We start from the raw sequence: 24,006 nt of genomic DNA on the forward strand, positions 1-24,006 counted from the left end.
AGGGTTGACCAACCCCAACTGCCCTCCCTTGCTGGTCATCTTGTGGTAGCCATCTTGTGTCCACATGGGGGCAGCTATCTTGATCTTGTGTGTTGCAGTGATGGTCAAACTGCATATTACTCTTTTATTAGATAGGATAGAGGGCTGGTACATGGGTGGGGGCCCACTGGTTTGCCCTGAAGGGTGTCCCCATTCAGGGTGGGGTTTCCTAGGGGTGTGGGGTGGCCTGGGTAAGGGGCCTGTGGTGGTTTGCAAACTAGCCACGGCCCCAGCGACCCAAGCGAAGGCCCTAGTATCTGGAATTTATTTACCTTCTACAATTGAAACTTTGTAGCCTGGAGCAGATCCAAGCCTTCTGCTTGCTCTGTGGCTGCGGCCATTTCTGTTTGGATTTGTTTACCTTCTATAATTGGAACTTAGTAGCCTGGAGTGGAGGCTCAGGCTGGCTAGGACAGGCAGGAAGCTTGGCTTCTTCCATTGTCTGGTAATCCAAGCCTCCCTCCTGCTCTCTGTGACCACAGCAATCTTGGTTGGGGTTAATTTGCAAACTTGCTCTGATTGGCTAGTGGGTGTGGCTGGTGGGCACGGCTTGTGGGTGTAGCAGAAGTATGGTCAATTTGCATATTACTCTTTTATAAGATAAGATGCTTCAAGTATATTAATTACATAATGAAACCAACAGAAATGTGAACCCAATTAGGAAAACCTCACAAGAAAATCTGAATTCTTTGTAATAACTTTTTCTCAATTAATGAAGTTTATTAAAATATAAATATTTTTTCCCAAATTGTTAGGAAACAGAATTTTCAGAAGGCCAAGAAGAATAAGCAGCATTTTAAAAAATGAAGCTAGAAAATGTTTATATTCAGAAATAATGTTTTAAAAGAGAGGAAAAATATGTAATTTTTTTATAGAAGTTACATTTCAAATGACAAATGACAATATAAGTTTAAAAGTTCACCCTAAACAGAACATGTTTTTCTATTAAATTCAAAATACAGTGAACTTCTTTTTTAATCACAAAAACTTCAAGCCAAGCACAAACATTGGAAGTTATTAAAGAAATCATAAAGTTTTACCAAAGTGCTTAATATTTTATATTGTCCAATTATGAATACCTATTTTCAACTTTAGTCCCCAGCTGAACTTGTTCTCTTGCCTCAGAGTTTAAATGATCAAGAAGCAACTTTAGATTTATATACTTATGCTTAGTAACGTACAAAAATTCCAATTGCCTCTAAAATTTTTAAAGATTGATGTTCCATTAAATATTCCAAACTTAACTTTTGCAATTAAAACTTAAAGAGCTATAAACCAATGTCTACCCTACTCCCATGTCTTTACAGTAAGGATTCTCATTTTTACTTACTCATTTTGAGTACTTTACATTCTCATTTTGAGAATGACTGCAAAAATTATTTTCTTTAAAAATTTAGAAGCTTAATGTCCAATTTCTTTAATTCAAAAAAAAATCTTCTCTGTCCCCTAAATTCTACGTAGGCTAACTGTGAAGCAAAATACATTTATACACTGTATTTACTAAAACACTGAAAATGTTTCTCTACCTCTCCCAATAAAATGATTCAGTACTGTCCAAATTCTATCTTCCAACTATCTTCGGTCAGTTCTTGTAGGCCATATCCTTATTCCTGCTGACAGCCTTTGCGTACTCCCCCCACCTCTGAAGATATCCAGAATTCTTCTTAAAATCCATTTTCTCATTCAGTATACTATCCAAACTGTAACTTACACATCTTTTATCAGCATATTGTTAGGGGCAGAAATAGAATAGTGGGACTAGCTATTATTATAGGAAATATTAATCATGCTCTGTTAACTGTCATTGTTCTGTTCTGATTAGAGAAAGCACATTCTAGCCTGGCTGATAATTGTAAGCCCCAGGACATGGAATACAGTCCATTATGGTTTTGAAGAACTGCCTCTCTTCATGGAAAGATTAACCACCTTGTTGCTGAAACAATCTGGTCCCAGAGGTGCTTGCCAGCACTGCCTGTAACCTGTAAACACTGCACACATTCTTATTCCTTCGGCCTACCTTGCCATGTAATCTTGGCTTATAGGGGGGCAGGAGGGACTAGAGCAGATTTTGGTGGATGACCTGCTGCTCTCCCATGCTGCCAGCATTCCTGGAATAAACGCTCATAGAGGATTCAACCCTTTTCTGCTGAAGTGGCTCAAGCAGTGACAGGAAGCCTGGAGCTGTTGGCTGTCCCACTTCAATACTGTAGGTCACAACTAATTTCACAACAACACACAAATGGCAGAGAGAGAGAGAGCAGAGCACACCACACTGAGCAGAACACTCCACTAGCTGGGAGAACTGTGACATGAGGCAATATGCTCCCTGAGAAACACGGGTGCAGGTGTTTCCCATTATATGCACAGTAACTGTCATTGGCTGAGAATGTATGACAGCAGGCAGAGCATGAGAAAACATACATATTGGCATTGTGCTGTAATATACTTATACTTAAAAAAAAATGTTGCAGAGACACACATGGAAAGAATTGGCACTGAGTAAAGCACTGCATAGAACAGAGGGGTGTTTATGCTTTTCCACCCGTTACACATTTTACCTGTAGTCTCCCTACAGCACTTCTCAGATATTATTATTCCATTACCCACATCACACAATGAAGACCCAAATTAGGAAGGTGAATTGATAGCAAACAAATGAGTAATTTACTGATGATAAGAAAACTAAAATAAAAAACAAACCAGAATTTTAAGCCTTTGTTAGATATAGAAGTTCCAAAGAGTAAAATATAAAAAAAACCTTTAGCTAACTTGAAGCTCTGCTAATTAATGGCTACAAAACTTCAAAGGACATTTAAGAATATTAAGAATATCTCTTTCAAATTAATAACCTTTTTTACAAAACAGCAAGAATAACATTTTTTAAAATCTACAAAGACATAAAGGACACATCTTAGAAAAGTTTTCTATTCTCAAAACGATTTACCAAAACAAAACTGCCAACAAACAGCTGGAAAAAGTCAAGTTAATTTTCTTCACCTCATGTCCCCCCAACAGATAAAGGAGGGCATTCCAGCTGCTTAATACACCTTTTAATTGAGTGTGTCACTGGTAGGAAGAAAAATGTGGAACCACTACTTTCCATATCAAACAAAGCAAATAATTAACAGCCACTCTGGCACAATCCCTCTATCACCGAAACACACAATGAATGCTGACTTCTCGCACAGCCAGTGCTAGGCTAGGACAAAGCAGAGCTGGCGGTTCAGGGTCACAGCCACCTCCTCACTCCTCAAGCATACAGTTACTGCAGTCAGACACCTATAATTAACGAGGAGATGATCATGCTAATATTCAGCTCGCTGGCATGGAGAGGGATTTCCCCTCCTCCCAGTACAGATGATTGCCTTTCATTTTAGAGTTTCCAGTAGTTACAGTTCACTTAGTTTTGATTACATAGCAATTAGATAGCAAATGCATAAGATCCGGAAAAAGACTTTGAAACATCAGATTGTGAGCAATCAGGCCCATTCTCCTCTCTTGTATATACAAGCAGCTCATTAAACAACTATTGTCTAAAAAACATCTCTGCCTCAAATGCCTTGGGTTTTGTTAAATGTTAAAACTTTCCAAACACATCCTTAGAATAAATCTCTCGTCAACCTAGTACATGTTTGCAGGGTGGGAGGCAGAAAGGACACACCTAAACTCCTATCATTAGGGTTACTTCCAGAAGTGTTGAAAAGTTTAAATATACAATTTAAAACTGTCTGCTAAATGACACCTATTACCAGAAAATAAAATATCACTTCTAAATGTTCCGACCATTTTTTGAGAAACTCCTTCATCTTACTTTATGGGTTTGCTTTACAAGCTTCTCCCTGGCATCGGTGTGAAGAACCATGTATGTTCCGGAGGGAGGCCGCTCAGGAAGATGCATAGGTGTGACCTGAAAAACTGCGATGGCCACTGATGTCCTGTCTCTATACCCTGACAATTAATTTTACTTTTAGGCTTTAAATTTCAACCTCAAATTTAATCACCAACTGAAAATGCACCTATTGTCTTTCTCTTTTTTGTAATTTAAATATGCATCAGTCGTTTATATTTAAGTACAGTTTTCTGCACCTGGTACGGAAACTGGAAGCAACCATGTAACTAGAGATTGAACTGTGCGTCTAGGGAACAGTGGCTTTGGGAATTTGGGCAGGAAGACTAGCAGACGTTGAGTGAAGGACTCCAACAGTGCTGAAGTGAAACACACCTGGAGAAGCTCCCAGATCCGACCATGCTCCGTCCCACCTCAGTAACTGCGAATCCCACCACTTCACTTCTTACCCATGTAGTTATACCAGGGTATAACTACTGAGTGTCTTGAGACAATTCTTTTAAACAGTGTCAGGTCAGGCCACTCCTGCTTAAACCTACCCCCCATGCCTTCCAACTGCTCTTCCAGGGAAAGTCAAACTCCTTCCCAAGTGTACAGAGAGGCCGTCTGTCCAGACCCCTCTCCAACCTTTCTTCCCATTCTCCCCACCCAGCCGGCCCTTGTCATTCCTTAGAGTTCTCATTCCTGTCTCAGTGCCTTTGCACTTGTTTTCATCTCACCCAGAAACCTGCCCGTGTCAGCTACCCACAATGGCCACACTTAATTATATCACTACTAAAACTGCCCTGATCATTTCCTTACCTGTTTATTTCCTGGCTTCCTTTCTAAGTTAAGCTCCACAAGAACAACAACCTCCCAGTTTCCTGTCTGATCCAGAGTAAAGAAAGTTTTTTAAAAAACCACACAACTTAATAAATTACTTAATAAATTTGTAAGGTAGAAGAAATATTCTACATGGCAAATAACTTGTGAATAAAACGTGTAAGGGTAATAAGATGGGATTGACAATATGGAAGATATTTGAAAATCCTATATAATAAAAGGGTAATATGAAAATCAACCAAACGGCAACCGACCGGTCTCTATGATGTGCACTGACCACCAGGGGGCAGATGCTCAACGCAGGAGCTACCCCCTGGTGGTCATTGCGCTCCCACAGAGGGAGCACGGCTCAGCCACGCCTCTCCTCCCTCCTTGGCAGCGCTAAGGATGTCCGACTAAAGGGTGCAGACCTGGATGAGGGACCCTCCCCCCCAAGTGCATAAATGGCGTGCACCGGGTCTCTAGGAACACTATGAGGAGGAGAATAATGTAGGGATCAAGTCACAGCTACCAGGACAAGAGTACTCCAGGCAAAGGGCCTAGTGAGACCAAAGCCCTGCACTGACAACATCAGTGCATTCAAAACAAAGGCAGGAGCCCAGGCACAGAGTGGACAAAGGAAGAGAAGCCTTGTAGAGCCACCACACAGAGCGGCTCTTACTGAAGACATGGAAATAAATGAACGATTACTGGGAAATTCACTCTGGCTGCTGGAGAAAAACAGAAAGACTAGAAATAAGGAAAACAGAAGACTACCGAGGAAAAGCACAATGCAGTGATTAAACTCACACACTCAAGCCAGGCTGAGTTCAAATCATATTAGAGAGCTCACAAGCCAGTTTATCACAAGTTGGGTAAGCTCCCTAGGCCTCCATTTCCTCATGGGTAAAACTAGAATAGCAACAGCAGCTACCTCACAGGGCTGTCTGAGGATTAAATGGGTTAATTCACATGGGCTGACAAAGCAGCACCTTAATCACAGTAAGTGCTCAGTGTGCGGCAGCCTTACCACCACCAACACAACACAATGGTAACTGCTGTCCTTACCATTCCCTACCCCCACTCCACAGTCCCAGTACGAATGCAGTCTGGAATTCACAGATTCCAGTCAGGGAATAGAAATTCTAAAATCAAGCCAAAACCGGTTTGGCTCAATGGATAGAGCATTGGCCTGTGGACTGAATGGTCCCAGGTTCGATTCTGGTCAAGAGCATGTACATTGGTTGCAGGCACAACCCCAGCAGGGGGTGTGCAGGAGGCAACTGGTCAATGTTTCTCTCTCATTGATGTTTCTAGCTCTCTATTCCTCTCCTTCCTCTCTGTAAAAAAAATCAATAAAATATATTTTAAAAAAATAAAAATAAAATCAACAAGGGTGGGTTGGGGAGAGGCAGGAGGAATCTACACTAATAAAAGAAAAAGATCCAAATTAACCATATCTTTGTGACACCCACCAGCCATTCAGGAGCGAGTATACAAATCAACCCAACAAAGATGACAGGTTAATTTGCATATGCATGGCAACGACACAGGCATTCCACACCACCCCAGCCACTGGAGGCCTCTGGGAAGTATGGGAAGGCGGGGCTGGAGCAGGAAGAGGTGGCTCCAGGGTCTGAGTGGAAAGAGGCAGCTCTGAGGCCAGAGCACAAAAGCAGTGCCAGCAGCCAGGGAAAGGCAGGCCATTCTTGCACGCATCTTCCTGCATTGACCTTCTAGTACATATATAATATAGAAAGAGATCTTAACCTATCAGAAATAACGAAGTTAGAAAAACAACTGTTTTGCAAACACCTGTGTTACGGTAATGACAGGTTTGAGCAAGAGTCATTAATCAAAGCTAAAACCACTAGCCAACATTTTGTTGGGAAGGGGATATTTACAAAGTTGTAAAGTACCCCCCCTTGATTATTAATTTAAAAGGGGAGTTACTTCTACAGTGAAAAAATATGACTGATACCATTTTAACCAAATGATCCAAGTTAACATAAAAATGGGACCAACATATCTGCTAATATGATGTGCTGAGGACACAACATCCCTTTTTAAAAATATTCTTACCAAAAATGCATAGTCTGTATCTAATCCTGAGAAAGAAACGTGTAAATCATGAAGGACTATAAGCTGAGGAACTATTCCAAATCAGATACCAGTGAAATGTGTGATCTGGTCAGAATTCTGGGACAGAATCAATCAATCAATCTCTCTTACACACACACACTCGTCAATTCTCCTTAATGATGTTCTATAAAGTCAGTGCAAACACCGAATTAGAGAATACTGACCCACTGTTCCTGAGAAAATACAGGGTTTGCTCCTAGAAGAAATACAAAGTTATGCTCAGACCAGCCTCGAGTCACATTTTCATCAGCCAATCAACATAGCCCTGCCTGTGTGCTTATGTTTCAAGAGATCCTATTCAGCCCGCCCGGCCGAGTCATGGCAGGAAAGCCACTCCCAAAGGAAGCTTCTCCAGCGCATGCACGGAGCGTTCTTGTGCTTAGAAACACTGGACAGCGACCCACTGTGCTGGGGAGGGACTGAGGGGGCATTTTAACACCAGAACTGCCAAAATATAGCACAAAATGCATGATGAAAAGAACTCTTATTCACAATTAGTGAACTGGTGTTGCCTTATTCAACCTCAGCTGAGAACAAGAGTGTTAGGGGAGTCAAATCATTCTGCCAATCTGAACATGTCCATACATGACTGTGAAATCACGAGCCACACTTCTTAATTTAGGAATTACTAGTAAACTTTAGCAAGTAGGCGAATTTGTAAACATGAAATCTGCCAGTGTGTGTAAGTGTATGTATATACATATACGTGTATAGACAGAGACAGAACACATACAGGGTTCAGAATTGTACAAATGCTTTTAAAATGGCAAATCTAGGTGAAGGTATACAAGAATTCATGGTAGCCCTCTTACAATTTTGTCTATAGGTGTAGTTATTTTTTTCAAAATAATTAAATGAAAAGACAAGAGCAAAGGCTTGGGGTAATAGCAATGGTAAGCCACATGATACAAAAGTGAACATTAATATCCAAACATATATTAATAGATTTACCCTTGCTAATCAAAAATACTTGGAAAAGTATGTTTTTGTCCCCTTAAAAAAATGACATCCCCAATTTTAGAGGCGATTCATATACAAACATTTTCATTTCCACTGAGTGAGCTTTTAATTTTAAAGAGTGGCTTTAATTAGCCATTTTGGTAACACTTTTTCAAACAACAAATTACACTCCTATAAATTTATCCTAATAATAATATATGTGCAGATATTGTTCACATTTTCATAATAAAAACAATTAACTTTAGCCGAAACCGGTTTGGCTCAGTGGTAGAGCGTCAGTCTGCAGACTGAAAAGGTCCCAGGTTCGATTCCGGGCAAGGGCATGTACATTGGTTGCAGACACATCCCTGGTAGGGTGTGTACAGGAGGCAGCTGGTCGATGTTTTTCTCTCATCGACGTTTCTGGCTCTCTATCTCTCTCCCTACCTCTCTGTAAAAAATCAATAAAATATATTTTTTAAAAATCAAAAAACAATTAATTTTAAAAGTGTTTATGATTTTCTATGGACATAGACAGATAAAATACCCATAAATAAAATAAATCAGGTCACAAACACATTCGTCTCAAAATATAAATCAACATATATGTAACACCTCTAAATGATTATATTTTTAAAATAAATCCCAGTGGATAGAGTGTCAGCCTGCGGACTGAAAGGTCCCAGGTTCGATTCCGGGCAAGGGCATGTATGTACCTTGGTTCTGAGCACATCCCCAGTAGGGGGCAAGAGGCAGCTGGTCGATGATTGTCTCTCATTGATGTTTCTAACTCTCTATCTCTCTGTAAAAAAATCAATAAAAATATTTATTTTAAAAAATAAAATAAAATAAAATAAAATAAAAAATAAATCCCAGTATTTATATTGTTTCTACACTAAACCTGAAAGGCTTTCTAAATTAAGAATTTTGATTTTGTAAGAGATCATTTGTTTTTACTACTGTGACCACTTTAAAATATGATACTTTGCTGTGACTGCCCTTGTATTTCCAATTACTCACTGGTTTCTTATTTTAGTTAATAATCCTATAATTTAAACGAATACAAGTTACTAGAAATTAATCTTATTTACAAAGGTGAAATTATACAAAACTTTATTTACATTAGATTCTTACAAATAATATTTTCTATGCAAAATGATTAGTCTTCTATGTTTAGAATACAGGTATTTGAATTTGACAAAACATTTAAGTTAAAAGAAAAACTTATGAAGTCCTCTTTGAAACATTTTTAACTATTATTTCTTTTTACTCTTTTCTAAGTATCAAATCACTCACAAAACGAATCGCTTCAATAACGTGATACTCAAAGTAGTAATATTTTTGGACCCACAGGCAGTGCTTTCATCCTGGTCCTATGACAATCTGTGACTTAAAAATAAAGAATTACAAATGGTCAATAATGCTAAGGCGTTCCTAGAGAAGAATAATGAGGTGAGATGACTTGTCCCACCCATATATATAAATTCCTAATTACTGTACTAATTAGGGTGGGTACAGAAATGGGTACATTTGACCAAAAGAACTAAACTGAACTGCGATATCACCTATTTTGGCTACACAGAGCTTATAAGTTGTGGACTAATTGTTCCCTCAGAGAAATAAAATCCTATAAATTCCTATATAATGAAAGCCTAATATGCTAAGTGTCCGGTCGTCCATTCAACCAATCAACATATGCTAAGGCAGCTCAACCGCTAGCTATGACGTGCACTGACCACCAGGGGCCAGACGCTCTGACCAGTAGGTTAGCTTCCTGCTGGGGACTGAGCAAGATGGGCCAGACATGCCCTGAAGCCCTCCTGAGGTCCCTCCTGGGCTGGCCAACCTCCTGTGATCCTCCCCAGCCACAATCGTGCCCTAGTGGTCCCTTGGAATCTGGGACTCCTTGGGCGATTTTGGAGCACAGTTTCAGCCCAATCCTGCAGACCAGGCTGAGGGACCCTAATGGTGCACAAATTCATGCACTGGGCACTGGGCACTGGGCCTCTAGTCTTTAATAGAAGGAGAGGGAGCATTTGATAGGTAGAGTGCACTAAGACCCTTGTCTTCTTTAGGGAGAGGATAGCCTACAATGAGGAATTAAAGGTACCGGAAGCATGGCCAATGGGCACAGTTGTGCACAGAAAGGTTGTTAGTCCAATTCCAGGTTAGAGCACAGGCCCAGGTTGCGGACTTGATCCCCAGTTGAGGGCGTGCAGGAGGCAGCCGATCAATAATTCTCTCTCATCATTGATGTTTCTCTCTCTCCCTCTCCCTTCCTCTCTGAAATCAGTAAAAATATATTTTAAAAAGTAACGTTTTAAAATAAAAAGAACAATATAATATCTTTAAACAGTGATCTTTAAACAGTGATAACAAAAGGAGTAAATATAAAAATAAACATAGAATAGAATGGGTCACTAGGCTTATGAAACAGCCTAGTAATTTTTCATTAATATGACTGAAATGGATAAGACAGTTCAGTCATATTAATGAAGGTAAAGGCCTGAAGTGGGAGTGGAAGTGGGGTACAGGAGGGGAATTGGTGGAAAAAGGGTCATCTGTAATACTTAACAATAAAGATAAATGCCAAAAAATATTTATGACTGAAAAACTTTCCAATTGAAGTTCCTTGATCAATTGATGCAGAATAATATAACATAAGCAAGATTCTACTAGCAATTCTGTCAACAGAGAACTGAGCCTTCTAAAAAGAACATTTGTTAAGACTACACAGCTGTAAGGTGCTCACATGTTCCTTAACCAAACTGACTGCAATCCAATCAAGTCTTAATTTTAAAAGAATCATTAGCAGCATCTAGTGATAAAAGGGACTCTCCCTTTTCACTGAAACTCATGTCTCATTTCATTAGGCATGGGTAATTAACTCTTCTTGGTATTAGGTCTATGGCAGAGTAATTAGCTTAAGTTTTACAAGCTACTTAAATGGTTACTTTAATGAAAACAAAGGTTTATTTTCACTGGGTACATCTTTTTACCCTTCAAAGAGTTTTTCACAAAATTTAATAACTGCACTTTAAAATAAATAATAGTAAAGTGTTTATTTCTAATCCTTCATGTTTGTTAATCAATGTGGGCAAAGCGACTCTAAGTGTAGGGAAATACTATCCAATCTGGAAAAAAGCACTGAATTTTTATTGCACTCCTTTATCCTCTTCTATGTTAAAATAAGGCTAAGCCACCTGAGGCCGTAATGAACATGTAACCAAATGAACAAAAATGTCAATATTCTAACAAAATTATTTTAAAAACATGCACAGCAAAAACAAGAGGGTGAGAAGTGTGGAGAGGAGCAAGAGTGGACCTGGGGGCCAGTTTACAGTCCTGAGAACCCAGCAGATCATGCGACAAGCTGGTATTACAACCATTCCAACCAGTGCTGCTTGGCAGTGTAGCTTGCAAGGATAGAAATCAAAGGTGTTTAAGAAACATTCACAGCATTCTAACTGGATAATTTTGCCTGTGACATAAAAAGTTCTAAATAGGTTTAAGTTTACATATTTTAGAAATTTCTCTGATAAGAAACATTAGATTTTACTTTTTTTGAGATGGTCTTTTATTTCACATCATTTGAAAAACACTGATTTAAACTATTCCAGAAAAGTAGGCCTTCCTTTCCCTTGAAAACAAAACAAAAAAACAAAAACAATCACTTGAGGTTGAATGAAATGTCATGTGCCGTTACACTGAAAAAAAGTCTCACGCTGCTTGAGAATTAGTTCATAGCTCAAGTAGGATGTATTCAATACATAAGTACTGTAATCAATATGTCAGAGGCTCTAAGGTTTAAAAGAATATATTTGTTTTGAATTCGAAGTAAAGTTAAGATCAAAGAACTTAAGTTTCCAAGATAAAGATTTTATCTCAACTCAAGAAAGGACTTTCTAGACAAAGCTAAGGCTGGTCATTTGCCTGCGGCCTTTATTCAGTCTCTTCTGACTGCAAAGAGGGGATGCAAGGTAGAAATGGAAAGTAGAGGGAAAGCCCACAGATTTGGCTCAGAGGTAGGGCATCGACCTATGAACCAGGAGGTTATAGCTCCCCATTCCTGGTCAGAGTGCATGCCTGGGTTTCGGGCTGGATTGCTGGTAGGGGGCGTGCAGGAGATAGTTGATTAACAATTCTCTCTCATCACTGATGTTTCTATCTCTCTCTCTCCCTCTCCCATCCTCTATCTGAAATAAATTCTAAAAAATAATAATAAAGTGTAGGAAAAAAACCATTCCTCATAGGGTTACAAGAGAATGAAGTCTTAATGCCTGGCCCAAGGCATAAATTATGGATGACTAACTTCTCTCCTACACATCTATAATGATACTCATTATGAAGCACTTCCAGTAAAACTGAAGAATTTCTAAGTTCTGTGTTTCATATGAGGAATCCTAGCTGAAAAAAGGGCATGTAATCTAATAGAAAATCATATTAACTTTTTCTCTTGAAAACATTTTAAATAGTAATTAGCATCTTGGCCCAACTAGAAATTTATTACAATTATAATATACCTCAAGTCCTGTTACAATAATACCACTTCAGCTATGTCTAACCATTATTTTAAATGGGCTTGATGGGAAAATAGCAATATATTGCAAGTAAAATGACTAACTGGGAAACCAGAGATGGCTGCAATGTTCACAAGAGCAATGACGTTGTTAACACTCCCCCTCCCCCCCCCCCCCCACACACATTTACTTATGGAATAGCTTGTTTAAAAATGTCTTTAACATCTCCTCATAAAATATAAAAGTTTAAATCTATTGGAGAATCTATTAAGAAATTGATTGCTCATGGTAATGCAAAATAAGCATCCCTAGAAATAGGAACTTAGACCTACCTAGCAAAATTACATATTGTAATAGCACTTCTAGAATTCTAACCAAAATATAAACTAGCAAATACATGTAAAGATGTACATAATAAAGATGCTGCTATTCAAAGCAGCACTCTCTGCCTACGTTTAACAACAAAGCCTAGGATCAATTCAAATGTCCATTAACAGGGGAATGTTGAAATAATTCATAGTATATCCACACAATGGGATATGGTAAAGTTATTAAAAGGAATAGAACTATTTTTATATACTCAACAATATACCATTAAGTAAATATATACTCAGCAAGGTATAGAAAAGTGTAGACTGCATAACGATCTATGAAAAAAGAGAAATTACACACAATACACAATTGTCATACTTCTGTAAATTTACATTAAAAAAAAAAAGGAAATAGAAAGCTAAACCAAAAACTAAATTAAAAATTTACACAAACGGCAAAGGGGGAAATAAATAAAGGAACCAGAAATAAAAGCTAGACTTCTCTGAAAATTTCCTACATTATACATTTGACTTTGAAACCATTGGAAATGTTGCAAGTAATAGAAAAATAATTTAAGCAATTCTTAAAACTGAAAACCAAATGAGCTTAACTGTATATCCATATGATGGTATAACTTACACAATAAAAAACTCTTGTTTTAAAACAGTAATTTGTTTCTCAGGTGAAATATACCCTAAAGTAATAAGAACTGCTGCCCTGGCTGGTGCGGCTTGGCTGGCTGGGCTTCCATACACATAAAGATCCTGGGTTTGATTTCTGGTCGGGGCACATACCCGGTTTGCAGGTTCAGTCCCTATTGATGTGTCCCTCTCCTCTCCTCTTTCTTCCCTTCCTCCTTCCCCTCAATTCAATTAAAGAAAAACAACCAAAGACCAAAGAAAGTGACAAGAACTGCAGAAAATTTCCCCTGGACAGTGTTGTTGGCTAGTGTCCTTATTGTAATTCTGGCATGTGTTGTGTATTTTAGAATATAGTAAATGAATCTTTAGAAACCAGGATTTTCAGTGTGATAGAAAGACAATACAGATAAAAAGATCACTTAAATAAAACCCTGTAAACTTGGTTTTGAATAAGAATGAACATGTACAAACATATCTATATTTGTGTGTGTGTTTGATTGTGTATCCTATCTCTGTGCTGAAAAGGTCTACAAATAATGAGCATAGCTGCAACCCAGACTGCAATCCCTAAATATTATTTCCACTAACAGTAACCAAGGTCTCTTAAAGAACGGCTGATTCTAATTCTGGAGAAGAAATACTAAAAGATGAGCATGGACTATGTACTCCACCAGAAAGCAAAAGCAAAGTTACTAGTCACAAAACTACAACTGTGTCAAAAGGACCTTGAAGAGATACCCACAGGCCAAACATAGTAATTAGTTAGAAGCATTAACTGCAAAGAACTGAAACATCGAAACGGTGTCAATGCAGCATTCAGAATGATACTCAAAAGAAAACAAACACTCTTTTCACCTTTGCAGGGTTCCTAGGAGTCAACTGTCTATTTTAAAACTAGTGAATAAGGAACTGAGTGTTTATTCAGCTTTTCCTATAAAAGTAAATCTTGCTGGTAGTAATGAAGAAAACAGGATATAGCTATTTTGTAACTCCTTCTGAAAAAAGAACCTAAGAAACAATCACCAATGACTGCTAAAATCAGAGAGAGGAAACTGGATTTTCTGTGCCCCCACCATAACAGTGCTTGTGAAATAGTCTTCAGAAAGGAAGAAAATGAGGAAGGGAAGGCAGGCGATCTGAATGTGGTGAAAACTTTGTTACTATTTACAACAAACACAGGAACAGAGTTAACCACCACCATGAACATGCAATCAGCTACATCCACAGGAATTCCTCAGGACAAACAGCTCAGCTCCTCTACAAACACACTGCCAGCCGAGAGAAATGGGCAGAGGGGGAGAGTGACACGAAGAGCCCGATCAATCAACTGCTACGTATATAGCCTTCATTTGGATGCTATTCAGACAAACTTTTAAATGTACATTTATGGGACAGGGGAGAAACTGAACACTGACGAGGTATTTGATGACATAAAGAAAATGTGATAAAAAAAATAAACACAATAACAAAGAGCCTTTCTATTTTAGAAACTAATAAAGCATTTACAAGCGAAATTATGTTTGGAATTTACTCCCCAAATCATCTGCGGGAACAGCAGGGGGGGTGAGGGCACATGTGGAAGGAGACAGGCAACACTGACACTGGGTGTGAATAAAGACTATTTAAAATTCACCATGATGAAAGGTTTTAAAACAAATTAGACCTATGCTAAAAGAAAGCTACGTAACACAACAGGCTATTGGGAAACATGCTTGTACTTGCTGGTATGTCATATTGACCACAGCCACTTTAGTATGTCCACCGAAAACTGGTGCTTCCCATCACCCAGCACAAAGTCTAAAACATTCTAATGCTCAACCATCTGGCGAATTGACACAGGACAGAACAGAGCTGCAGGAGAAAATGTTAATGATGAAGCATCATGTCCGACAGCTCATGTGAACATGCATATAACTTCATGAAGCACAATCTACAAGAAGACATGGTACCGAACTGTCAACAAGAGTGGCATCTGGAGCAGTGGCTCCCAACACGGGCACACGCCCCACCGGGGGGCCATGTGATTTAAGGGGGCAATTTGAGAATGAGTTACTCAGTGAATGTTTTGCATTTCTTATGGTTCTAGGAGTCTCATATACGGTATGTAAATATATATTGTGACACATTTATGCATTTCAGTTCTCTATGTTTTGAAACTATTTCCTATTTTTTCATATCACTATATTTTTATCAATTTCTTCCTCAGTACTTCAACTGTTCTGTTCTTTTCTTTTTCTCTTTCATGGATGCCATGTTCTTCGGAAGCTTATTTAGACCAAGTTCGTGGCCTTTTAGGCTTCCCCCACAAGAACAGGAGCTCACTTTTTGAGTAAGAATTATATGTTATATGGAGGGAGGATCAGGATTTTAGAGATGCTTAGGTGGGTCGTGGCTAAAAGCAGGTTGGGGACCACTGATCTAGAGAGAAAGAATCAGGTACAATTTAGTATTTTTTTCAGACCATCTGTACTTTTAAACTTTCCTAAAAATATCACGTATTAAAATATATATTAACCATAAAAATAGAAATGAGAAAATGTGTAATGTACATATATGAAAAATAGCCCGTAAAATGATATTAAGGTCTACTTATGTTTACAATTATAAAATATGCCTTCTCTAATAACATTTTATAAATCATATTCACAAAAGAATGTAGTTTTTTCAAGAAGTTATAGAAACATCTCTTAAAAAAGATTCTATGGGTAAATATATTTGGGAAACAAATGTAAAGTTAAAAACAGAATTAAAACTTTAAAATCAGACGTATCTGATTTTAAATTCAAAGCCCATAATCTCATAAGGACAATTTGTAGAGTTTGAATGTCTCATGATGTGTTTGAATTTGGTGCAGTTGTCATTCAGAAATAAGGGACTGGATAATAGCTGGAAGCGTAAAACCATCTTCTGAGGCTGCTGCTGGTCTGAATGAGACACTACAGGTGAAGCAGCAGCTCCCATCGGCATTGTGATCAGCAGCCCCAGAAGGGCCACCTGACCCTCTGAGCACACATTCCTTCACTCCAAGCACAGAGCTCTAACTACAATTGCGGAGTCTCACTGGATGTTTCCAGAAGACACAACATTTGACTGAGCTGGCTTTAATCAAACTGAACACATTTCACCCATCAACACTGTTGGGAAACATAGGCGTGGCTTCTTAGCTCCTCCTGTTAATGACAGGGGGTGTTGTGTGTGTATAAACTAATGGATGTGGATAAGAAAAGTCTCCAAAGAGTGTTCCCTACAAAGACCATTCCTAAAGATTTCCAAAGGTGTACTTCACTTACCACTGTAACACCGTAACTGGTCTCCACTATCATCTACCAAGTATCTAATTACGTACACAATAGTCTTCCCTTTAAGGACTTCCCTGTTTCATCCGCTACACTATTCTGTGTTTCGGAGAGGCCATTCCTTCTAGCAGGAGACATTTCCACACAGCCCTTCATGTGGCCCCTGCAAAAACTTCAAAAACAAACAAACCAAAAAACTCCTACAAAAAATAAAAAATAAAAAAAATCAACCGTATTCTTTCCTCAATATTATTTCTCTAGCATCTCTAATCTGTTCGAGTATTTGTTTCCCAACAGGAAACAAGGGATTAAATCCTGTCTAAAGGAGAATTTCTGAAAATAAAAAGGATGATGCATAGAAAAATTTCAAAATATATTATCACTGAGGAACTGAACAAAAAGCTTAGAGGAACCAACCACACTGCCTTCATAGCAAAAGTTTAGAGTACTCAGTAGTCAAGTTCTTCTAATATTCCTGAGGCTGATGTCACTCTTAGGGATGGTGTATAATTAGAAGATTAGGTTCAAACTTTGCTGCCTTTTTGGCAGCTGACCTATGGCAAATTACTCAACCACCTTGAGCCTCAGTTTCCTCACCTACATAATGGAAATAGTAAAACTCAGATGAACTAAATGTGAAGAAAGCACTTAGAATGATTCATGATACAGACTATACTAAATTCACAAGGACTATCCATAAGCACTGGCTTCCACTTGTGGACCCGTTACCATCTACTGACCACCGACTACCGGAGACAGGCCCAGGCCACTCACTGGAGATGAGCAGCGCCCTATGCTGGCTGGCACAGACAAGCTTCCCCGCCTCTCATGAAGTCTGACTGCCTGCAGCTCCTGCTCTTAGGTTCCGTGTTATTCAAAATCAATGCTATCGTAGCCATCAATAATGTTAAAAGTAATATCAATCCAAGAGAATAAAGTTTGAAGTGGCATATTCACTCCATTGCTGCAAACCAGCAGCTATCTTCCCAACAAAATTAAAGCACATAGGGTTTATGGTTTTCTCTATTTACAAAATCTTTTATGGAGTCTGGAGAGTCGGGGCAGGAGGGCATCTATGCCTTCGTGTATTACCTAAATAAACCATGTGTTCCTTCCCAGATCCTACCACGTGGCAGGGATTCATCAAGCACAGAGCAATGCTCCATAAGCACTGAGTTTACCAGACAAGTAAAGGATTTCATCTCCTTGTGACTCAGATCAATAAACAACTATTCAATCATCAGAAGTAAAATGATATTAATCTCTAGCTTTCTTCACTTGGCATAAATTGACAACTCTACAGGGGGAAAAAAAGTAGAAACACCAGAAATATACCTCAACCAGGCTTCTTCTTTACATCAATACCTCTTTTTGTCTCCATCTGTTTGTCATTGTCTTTTTTCAAAACAGCCAACAAACAACAGTACTTTCCATTTTGACTTTATTAACATTACAGCATAACCCAAGATGATTTAGTTAATTTATTATGTGTAATCCATTTAAATTAAGATTACAGAAAGCATTCCTAGTATTCTAAGTCTATAAATTCTTCACAAAATTCACACACCCTAATATCAAACATATATATGGAAGCCATTCTAATTAACTTGATATGCCCAAGGTATGTTCACCTGTAGCTTTTAATAAAATTAAAAATGCAATCTATAGCCAATTTTTGGTGTCCTATATTATCTTGCATGTACATTCATTCTGTAAGCTCTTTTAAATTTCAGCAGACAATATTACAAACAAAAATAAGTAAAATGTATAAACTGCTTCTACTTGAGGCTAAGAACAAAATAGACAGGCAGGATATGGACACACCAACAACCAGACACACAGCATAGGAAAGCCATGAGAATCTGGGACTTTCAAAGGTCACAGGACTCATTTCCAGAGTTTAAAAAACTGCACCTATGAGTTTAAACACAAAGTGTACTATCAAACAGTATTGGCTAAACTTATTAAGAACCATTATTAACATTAACTGATCACTTAATATACATTAAAACACAGTTCCTAGTGTTTTAGCACTAACTGAACCCTCCCAGCCACCAGAAGAGATGAGTGACATTACTGGTCCCACTCTACATTCCAGGCAGAGACAAGCTAATCTGCTGAGTGACAGAACCAAGATGCACAGCAAAGCAATGTGACTGCAGAACTCACTCTCTAACCATTCTGTTCTTCTGCCAAGAGCAGAATGTGGTCTTCAGGCTGCAAGTCCACCCTAACCACACAGACTCATGGCGTCTCACTACACACCTGCAAGCTCTTGTCCACAATGCCTCGTGCACCAGTGACACAAGCGCAGGCCACTGTACAGAATTAAGAGACGCTGAGAAGAGGAAAAAAGCATGCTTTGTTAACTGCCTGATAACAGTAGCTTTTTAAACTAATAGATACAATAATCTTTTGGTGAAGATTCATTTGTCCTCGGTTGTCAAGATTCCTCCTCCTTGTGACCAGGCTATGAAATTGCACTATTTAATGCCAATGCAACCGTAAGTGCAAGCATGGGAACCAAAACTGATGGCAACACAAAAATGCATGTCACTTAGTTGAATCAGAATCTAGAATCTAATATTTAAGATCCTAATAAAATGTTTTAAATATACCTAAATAAGCTGAAGGGGAACTCACAAGCTTGCCTCCAAGTATATTTAAACTCAGATGACAAGAAAACGTGGTAAGATTAAAAGATAATATCAGTGAGGATTTTTTACCCTCAACTTCTTAGCGACTCTTTATCTACAGGGAGAAAGAGTGCCTGAGATTTGGTAAATGAGAGAGCTTACACAAGGAGGTGGGAAGCTCAGAAAAGCAGCCCATCAGCATCCAGTGGGAATACCTTTCAGGTCTGCTGTTGGTTCCATGAGCTCCACAAAGCAGTTCAATGTACATGCTGCAACATGACTGAAGCATATGCTATCATTTGCTAGCCCTCTCAAGGCAATGTGTTTAAAAAATTAAAACAACAACCCTTCCTAACAATAAGTTTAATCAATTGTCAATGAAATGTAGTTACTAAAAAAAAAAAAAAAAAAAAAAAAAAAAAAAAAAAAAAAAAAAAAAAAGGAAGTCAAACATTTTTTACACAAATAGAAAGTCAAAAGTATTTACTCGACAAAAGGAAAATAGGCAAATAAAACCTTCTAAAAACAATATTTAAAGTATATAGTTAGACCTTTATTAATTTAAATAGAAAAACAAGAGGTAGCAAGAAAAATGAAAACCAGAAACAATATACTTTAAAGTAAAATGTCTAGAAAACTTGTGATCAACACAGAATGTTGATGAAACCAAACTGAGGCTAATTAAAAGCCTTCCTTTTCTGTTGACTAACTCTCCAAATGATTTGACATACATGCAAACTTATTTATGTGACTGTTCTCATACAAATCTCAAACATTTTAGATTTCCCAAACTTTTAGTTACATACTTTTATATACACATTATAGTTTGGCTAATTCCCAAACTGGAAGTTCCTCGATTATAAAGACCAAAGTTAAAAAGATGTACTGAGTGTTAATATAGTTGGCTAAATGAAAAATGATAATTAGCAGGGCAAAATCATGACTTCACCTTTAAAATGTTCATGCTTCTGACATGAAATAATGTGTATGTGCTTTATACACAAAAGACCTGAATATTTTATTAGAATGCAAAAGTTTAATCAAATTATTCATAGAAAGACTTGCCTCCATTTTTAAAAACTTACCTTCTTCTTATCCCTCATTGAGCCTTTTCCCCGGACCATAATTTTACATCCCGTTTCTGCTTCAAGCTGTTTAGCTGTAAGTCCTCTAGGTCCAAGGATTCTCCCAACAAAATTAAACTGGGGGGGGAAAAAAAGTCAGCATATATTATTCTCTTGCTTGAATTTATAGCTATTAAAATTATTTTAAAATATATATTCACTTGCTCAAATGAAATACTTTTTAATAATAAGTTGAAATAAAATTAAGAGTCCTTATAAATGTCTTGCCAAGTTTGGGGGAGGGGTGTTATAATAACTCATTGTTTAGCATGAAATTTTCATATGTATTAGTACAAATTATAAATTAAGAACATCTGCCTGAAAAAGGTACAATACTGAACTGTCCATTAACATGTAATCTAAACCAAAGCATATAACAAAATCTTAAGATACCATATAAAAATGCGAATGTCTTTTACAAAACTCTTTAATGATGGTGTTCAGGGAACTGTTCTTAATGTTAAATAATATTTATTGCTGTTTTTAACTAAAATCCTTGGGTGAAATTCCTATTACTTATCTAACAAGCTATACTTTCTCTTAAGCAACTGTTCAGAGACCATACTTTTGGGCTGCCTGTCAGAACTCTACTCTGGTGGCCAAATGTGGATTCCACCCTGTACTAAACTAAACATTTAAGTCTTGAAAGTAAATGCTTTTTCATCACATTCCTTACAAGTTTTATGCCTGTACGCTTATTTCCCCCCTCATTTCTACCTTTAACTTATACTATTTTTGCAAGGAGGCTTAACTCTTTTTGTGAACAGGGGAGTGATAAAAACAATTGCATAAATAAAGAATTAGCATCCCTCAACAGAAACTTTTAGCCTTCATATAGAGAAGTTTATCTTTCAAGGGGAGGTGGGGAGCAAGACATAGATTAACTCTGAACACTGAAAAGTAAATTTCCTCACTCACATGAGATAAAATACTATCACTTCCACAAAAATCCAAAAGTAATGATTCTCATGCATACAGCTTCCTATTTTTTCCATGCACATGAGCCACTGCTAGCATGTTATTCCGTAAAAGTCAGAAGCTAGAATTCACTACTCTCAAGGCTTAAGCTAGGGCAGCACTTCTCCAGTCTTCTGTGCCTCCATGGCTCTGACTGTCTCACTAAGCTGCTGACCAGCAGTACAGTTTCGGAGACTCACAAACGAAAGATGGGTGGTGCATGAGGATTGCTGGAAGAAAGTCCTCTCCCTCAGATTTTGATACAACTTTTCCCATCCAAAGCTGAGACTGTCCTCTAAGCACCTGATCTAGCTCTCCAGGGTCCCCCATTCTGAAATTTGCCTGAACATCTCTGTACACACCCCTTATCCCTGCCTCGTTCTTCGCCTCTTTACCCAACCCGGGGCCCTGCACTTCCTGCTGCTTTTAAGATTTCCTCTTCTGCTGGAACCATGGCATTAGAACTATACAGAGAAAGACTTCACCACAGCTAAGTCATCCTTACAGTTACTATTTATCAATGAGCAATGTTTTAAAAGCAGTCAAAACCAACATATTAAATCTATAACACAAAATTTTCATGACCTTAAAAATGAACCAAGCTTTATTACCCAAGAACCAACAAAGCTCAAGTCTGTTAAAGTGCATACCACTGGAATTCTAATTCAGTAGAAACTGTCAAGGTCATCCTTCTCAGAATATTGTAAGTGGAGAATGAAAAAATTAATCATAGCAGCTGCTTTGTCTACTGCAGCCAATTTAATATCATTTGCCTTGCATTAAAATTCATTGTGTTGATTTATCATGCTAGTTCTGCAGCTTCGTGCAATTAAAACAATGTCACAACATATTCAAAAATAATAATTTCAAACAGCCTGAGCTAACTGCAACTTGAAATTCCCAAAGAGCAAGAAAGAAAGAAAAAAGAATTCGTTCACCCTACTGTTTTAAGTACAGACCTTCTCCATGGCTCACCTACACTTATGCCAAGTGGCAAGTTATTTTCTAAAGAAGAGGTTAACAACAATTATGTCTAATGTTATTCACTGATGCTCACTTCATTTTAAACAGAATAGATTTCTACCAATGACAATATACAAAGAATTATGGTAAGTTTTTCCATTAACCTTTTAAGATATCTACAAATAAGATAAAACTTCCTGTGACATGCTGTCAAAAGAGGTAACTAATAAAAAAAATGGATCACCAAAAGCATTTCAGTGAATCACTTCTAAGAAATGTTAAATAGTAACTTCTGCTTAAAACTTTGGAATATTCTGTAAAGTATGCATTTCTTTGGATTATTTTCTACACAGATTAATAATGTTTTAAAATAGTGCGTCTACTATTTCTAAAGTGAATTTTAATTAGATACCTTACAAACTTACATTATATCACTTAAGTGACATAATAGGTATGAAACACACACACATATATTTGTTGATGAAGCCTTTACTTAGCAAATGACAAAAAAATAAAATAAAATAATGAACTACCTCAAGTGTAATCAACACCAGTGAGCTATCTTATGGAAGTGTGTAAGATGAGAGAATTATGACTATTTAGCAGTACTGCAGGTCCTCAAATAACATCATCTCGTTCAATGCTGTTTCTGTGTAACGCTGATGAGATACCCTAGGAACTTAACTCTTTTTTATGTCAATTAACTTATGGTAAAAATTGGTTTCATTATTCTTTATTTTGCTTAAAGTCACAGAACCTATGGATAACATTAAGTTCAACTGTTTTTAATTAAAAGGACCAGAATGAATATATAAAAATGTCTTCATCTGGGGAGACAAATGGCTTATTACTTTTCTATCTTCAAATTAATTCTAGATAAGCAACATGTCTTCTATGTTACCTAATAATTAGTATAGGAATCATTTTTGAAAAACTTCTCACATATGTGAACTTTATACACATCTTCTAATGGCTATGCAGGAAGAGGCACTTTTACCAGCAGCTTTTTAAAGGGGAAAAACAGTAACCAGTAATAACCGAAATCTGACCTCTGTGGCATATGAATTTAGATATCCTAATTTATGGCAAATCACCTTTTGAGTATAGATATACTTGGGAAAGAGTCTAAAACCATTTTTTAAAAATCAAGTGAATAAGAAAATATCCTCCAGAAGCTATATAACAAGTGTTTTGGGGGAAATTACCTAGACAACTAAAATAAAAATACGAGGCATTAAAGCCAACAACAGTTTTATGATATAAGTATATGATAAAATATGACAGCTCAAGATACAAACTCTTATTACGCACAAAACCCTTTAAAAGATTCCACTTACTTTTCAAACCTTTATTTTGCTACCACCTTGCTGTTCACACATATAAGTAATTCATGTTCTCTGAAAAGGGCAGGTACTTTAAAATTTTCCGTCACACCTTTTTCCGTCCTTCCTTCTCAACAACCATGTCAAATGCCTCTCATGACACACACTGAGCTCACGTTTCTTCTGTGATTTCCTTATCATCATCTCTAGGCCAGCGGTCGCCAACCTTTCGGACCCCATGGACCACCAGTTGGTGACGGCTGCTCTAGCAGCTGTCCGTTTCCTCCTCCACAGTGACATCTCAGGGTGCTTTGTGTCCAGCCTCAAAGAGCCTAGCACACGGGATGCCATGATCAGCTGTCTCTTGCAGGCCATTCCCAAGTCAGGAACCAGTTCCTGATTTTTGTTTTTTCACTTCATGGTACCTCACACACACACAGCACATAGAAGAAACTAATACTTGTTCA

At 37.7% G+C, this 24,006-nt stretch overlaps 1 protein-coding gene across 8 annotated transcripts in view; it reads right to left on the bottom strand.

Annotated features, from left to right (window-relative positions):
- Window positions 1–24,006, bottom strand: part of QKI (QKI, KH domain containing RNA binding) — a 115,076-nt gene that overhangs the window by 42,739 nt on the left and 48,331 nt on the right. For 7 of the 8 annotated variants that reach the window (XR_006740426.1, XM_036420373.2, XM_036420369.2 and 4 more), the window contains exon 3: window positions 20,259–20,375. The exons of the other annotated variant lie outside the window; for it this stretch is intronic. Coding sequence is in view for 6 of the 7 variants with exons in the window: in XM_036420373.2 (XP_036276266.1) it covers window positions 20,259–20,375 (117 nt within the window). In the remaining variant the exon portion in view is untranslated. The remainder of the gene's footprint in view (window positions 1–20,258; window positions 20,376–24,006) is intronic. 8 annotated transcript variants of the gene reach the window in all.

This window comes from Pipistrellus kuhlii, unplaced genomic scaffold (assembly GCF_014108245.1).
Source record: "Pipistrellus kuhlii isolate mPipKuh1 unplaced genomic scaffold, mPipKuh1.p scaffold_m20_p_67, whole genome shotgun sequence".
Classification (NCBI taxonomy): Eukaryota; Metazoa; Chordata; class Mammalia; order Chiroptera; family Vespertilionidae; genus Pipistrellus; species Pipistrellus kuhlii.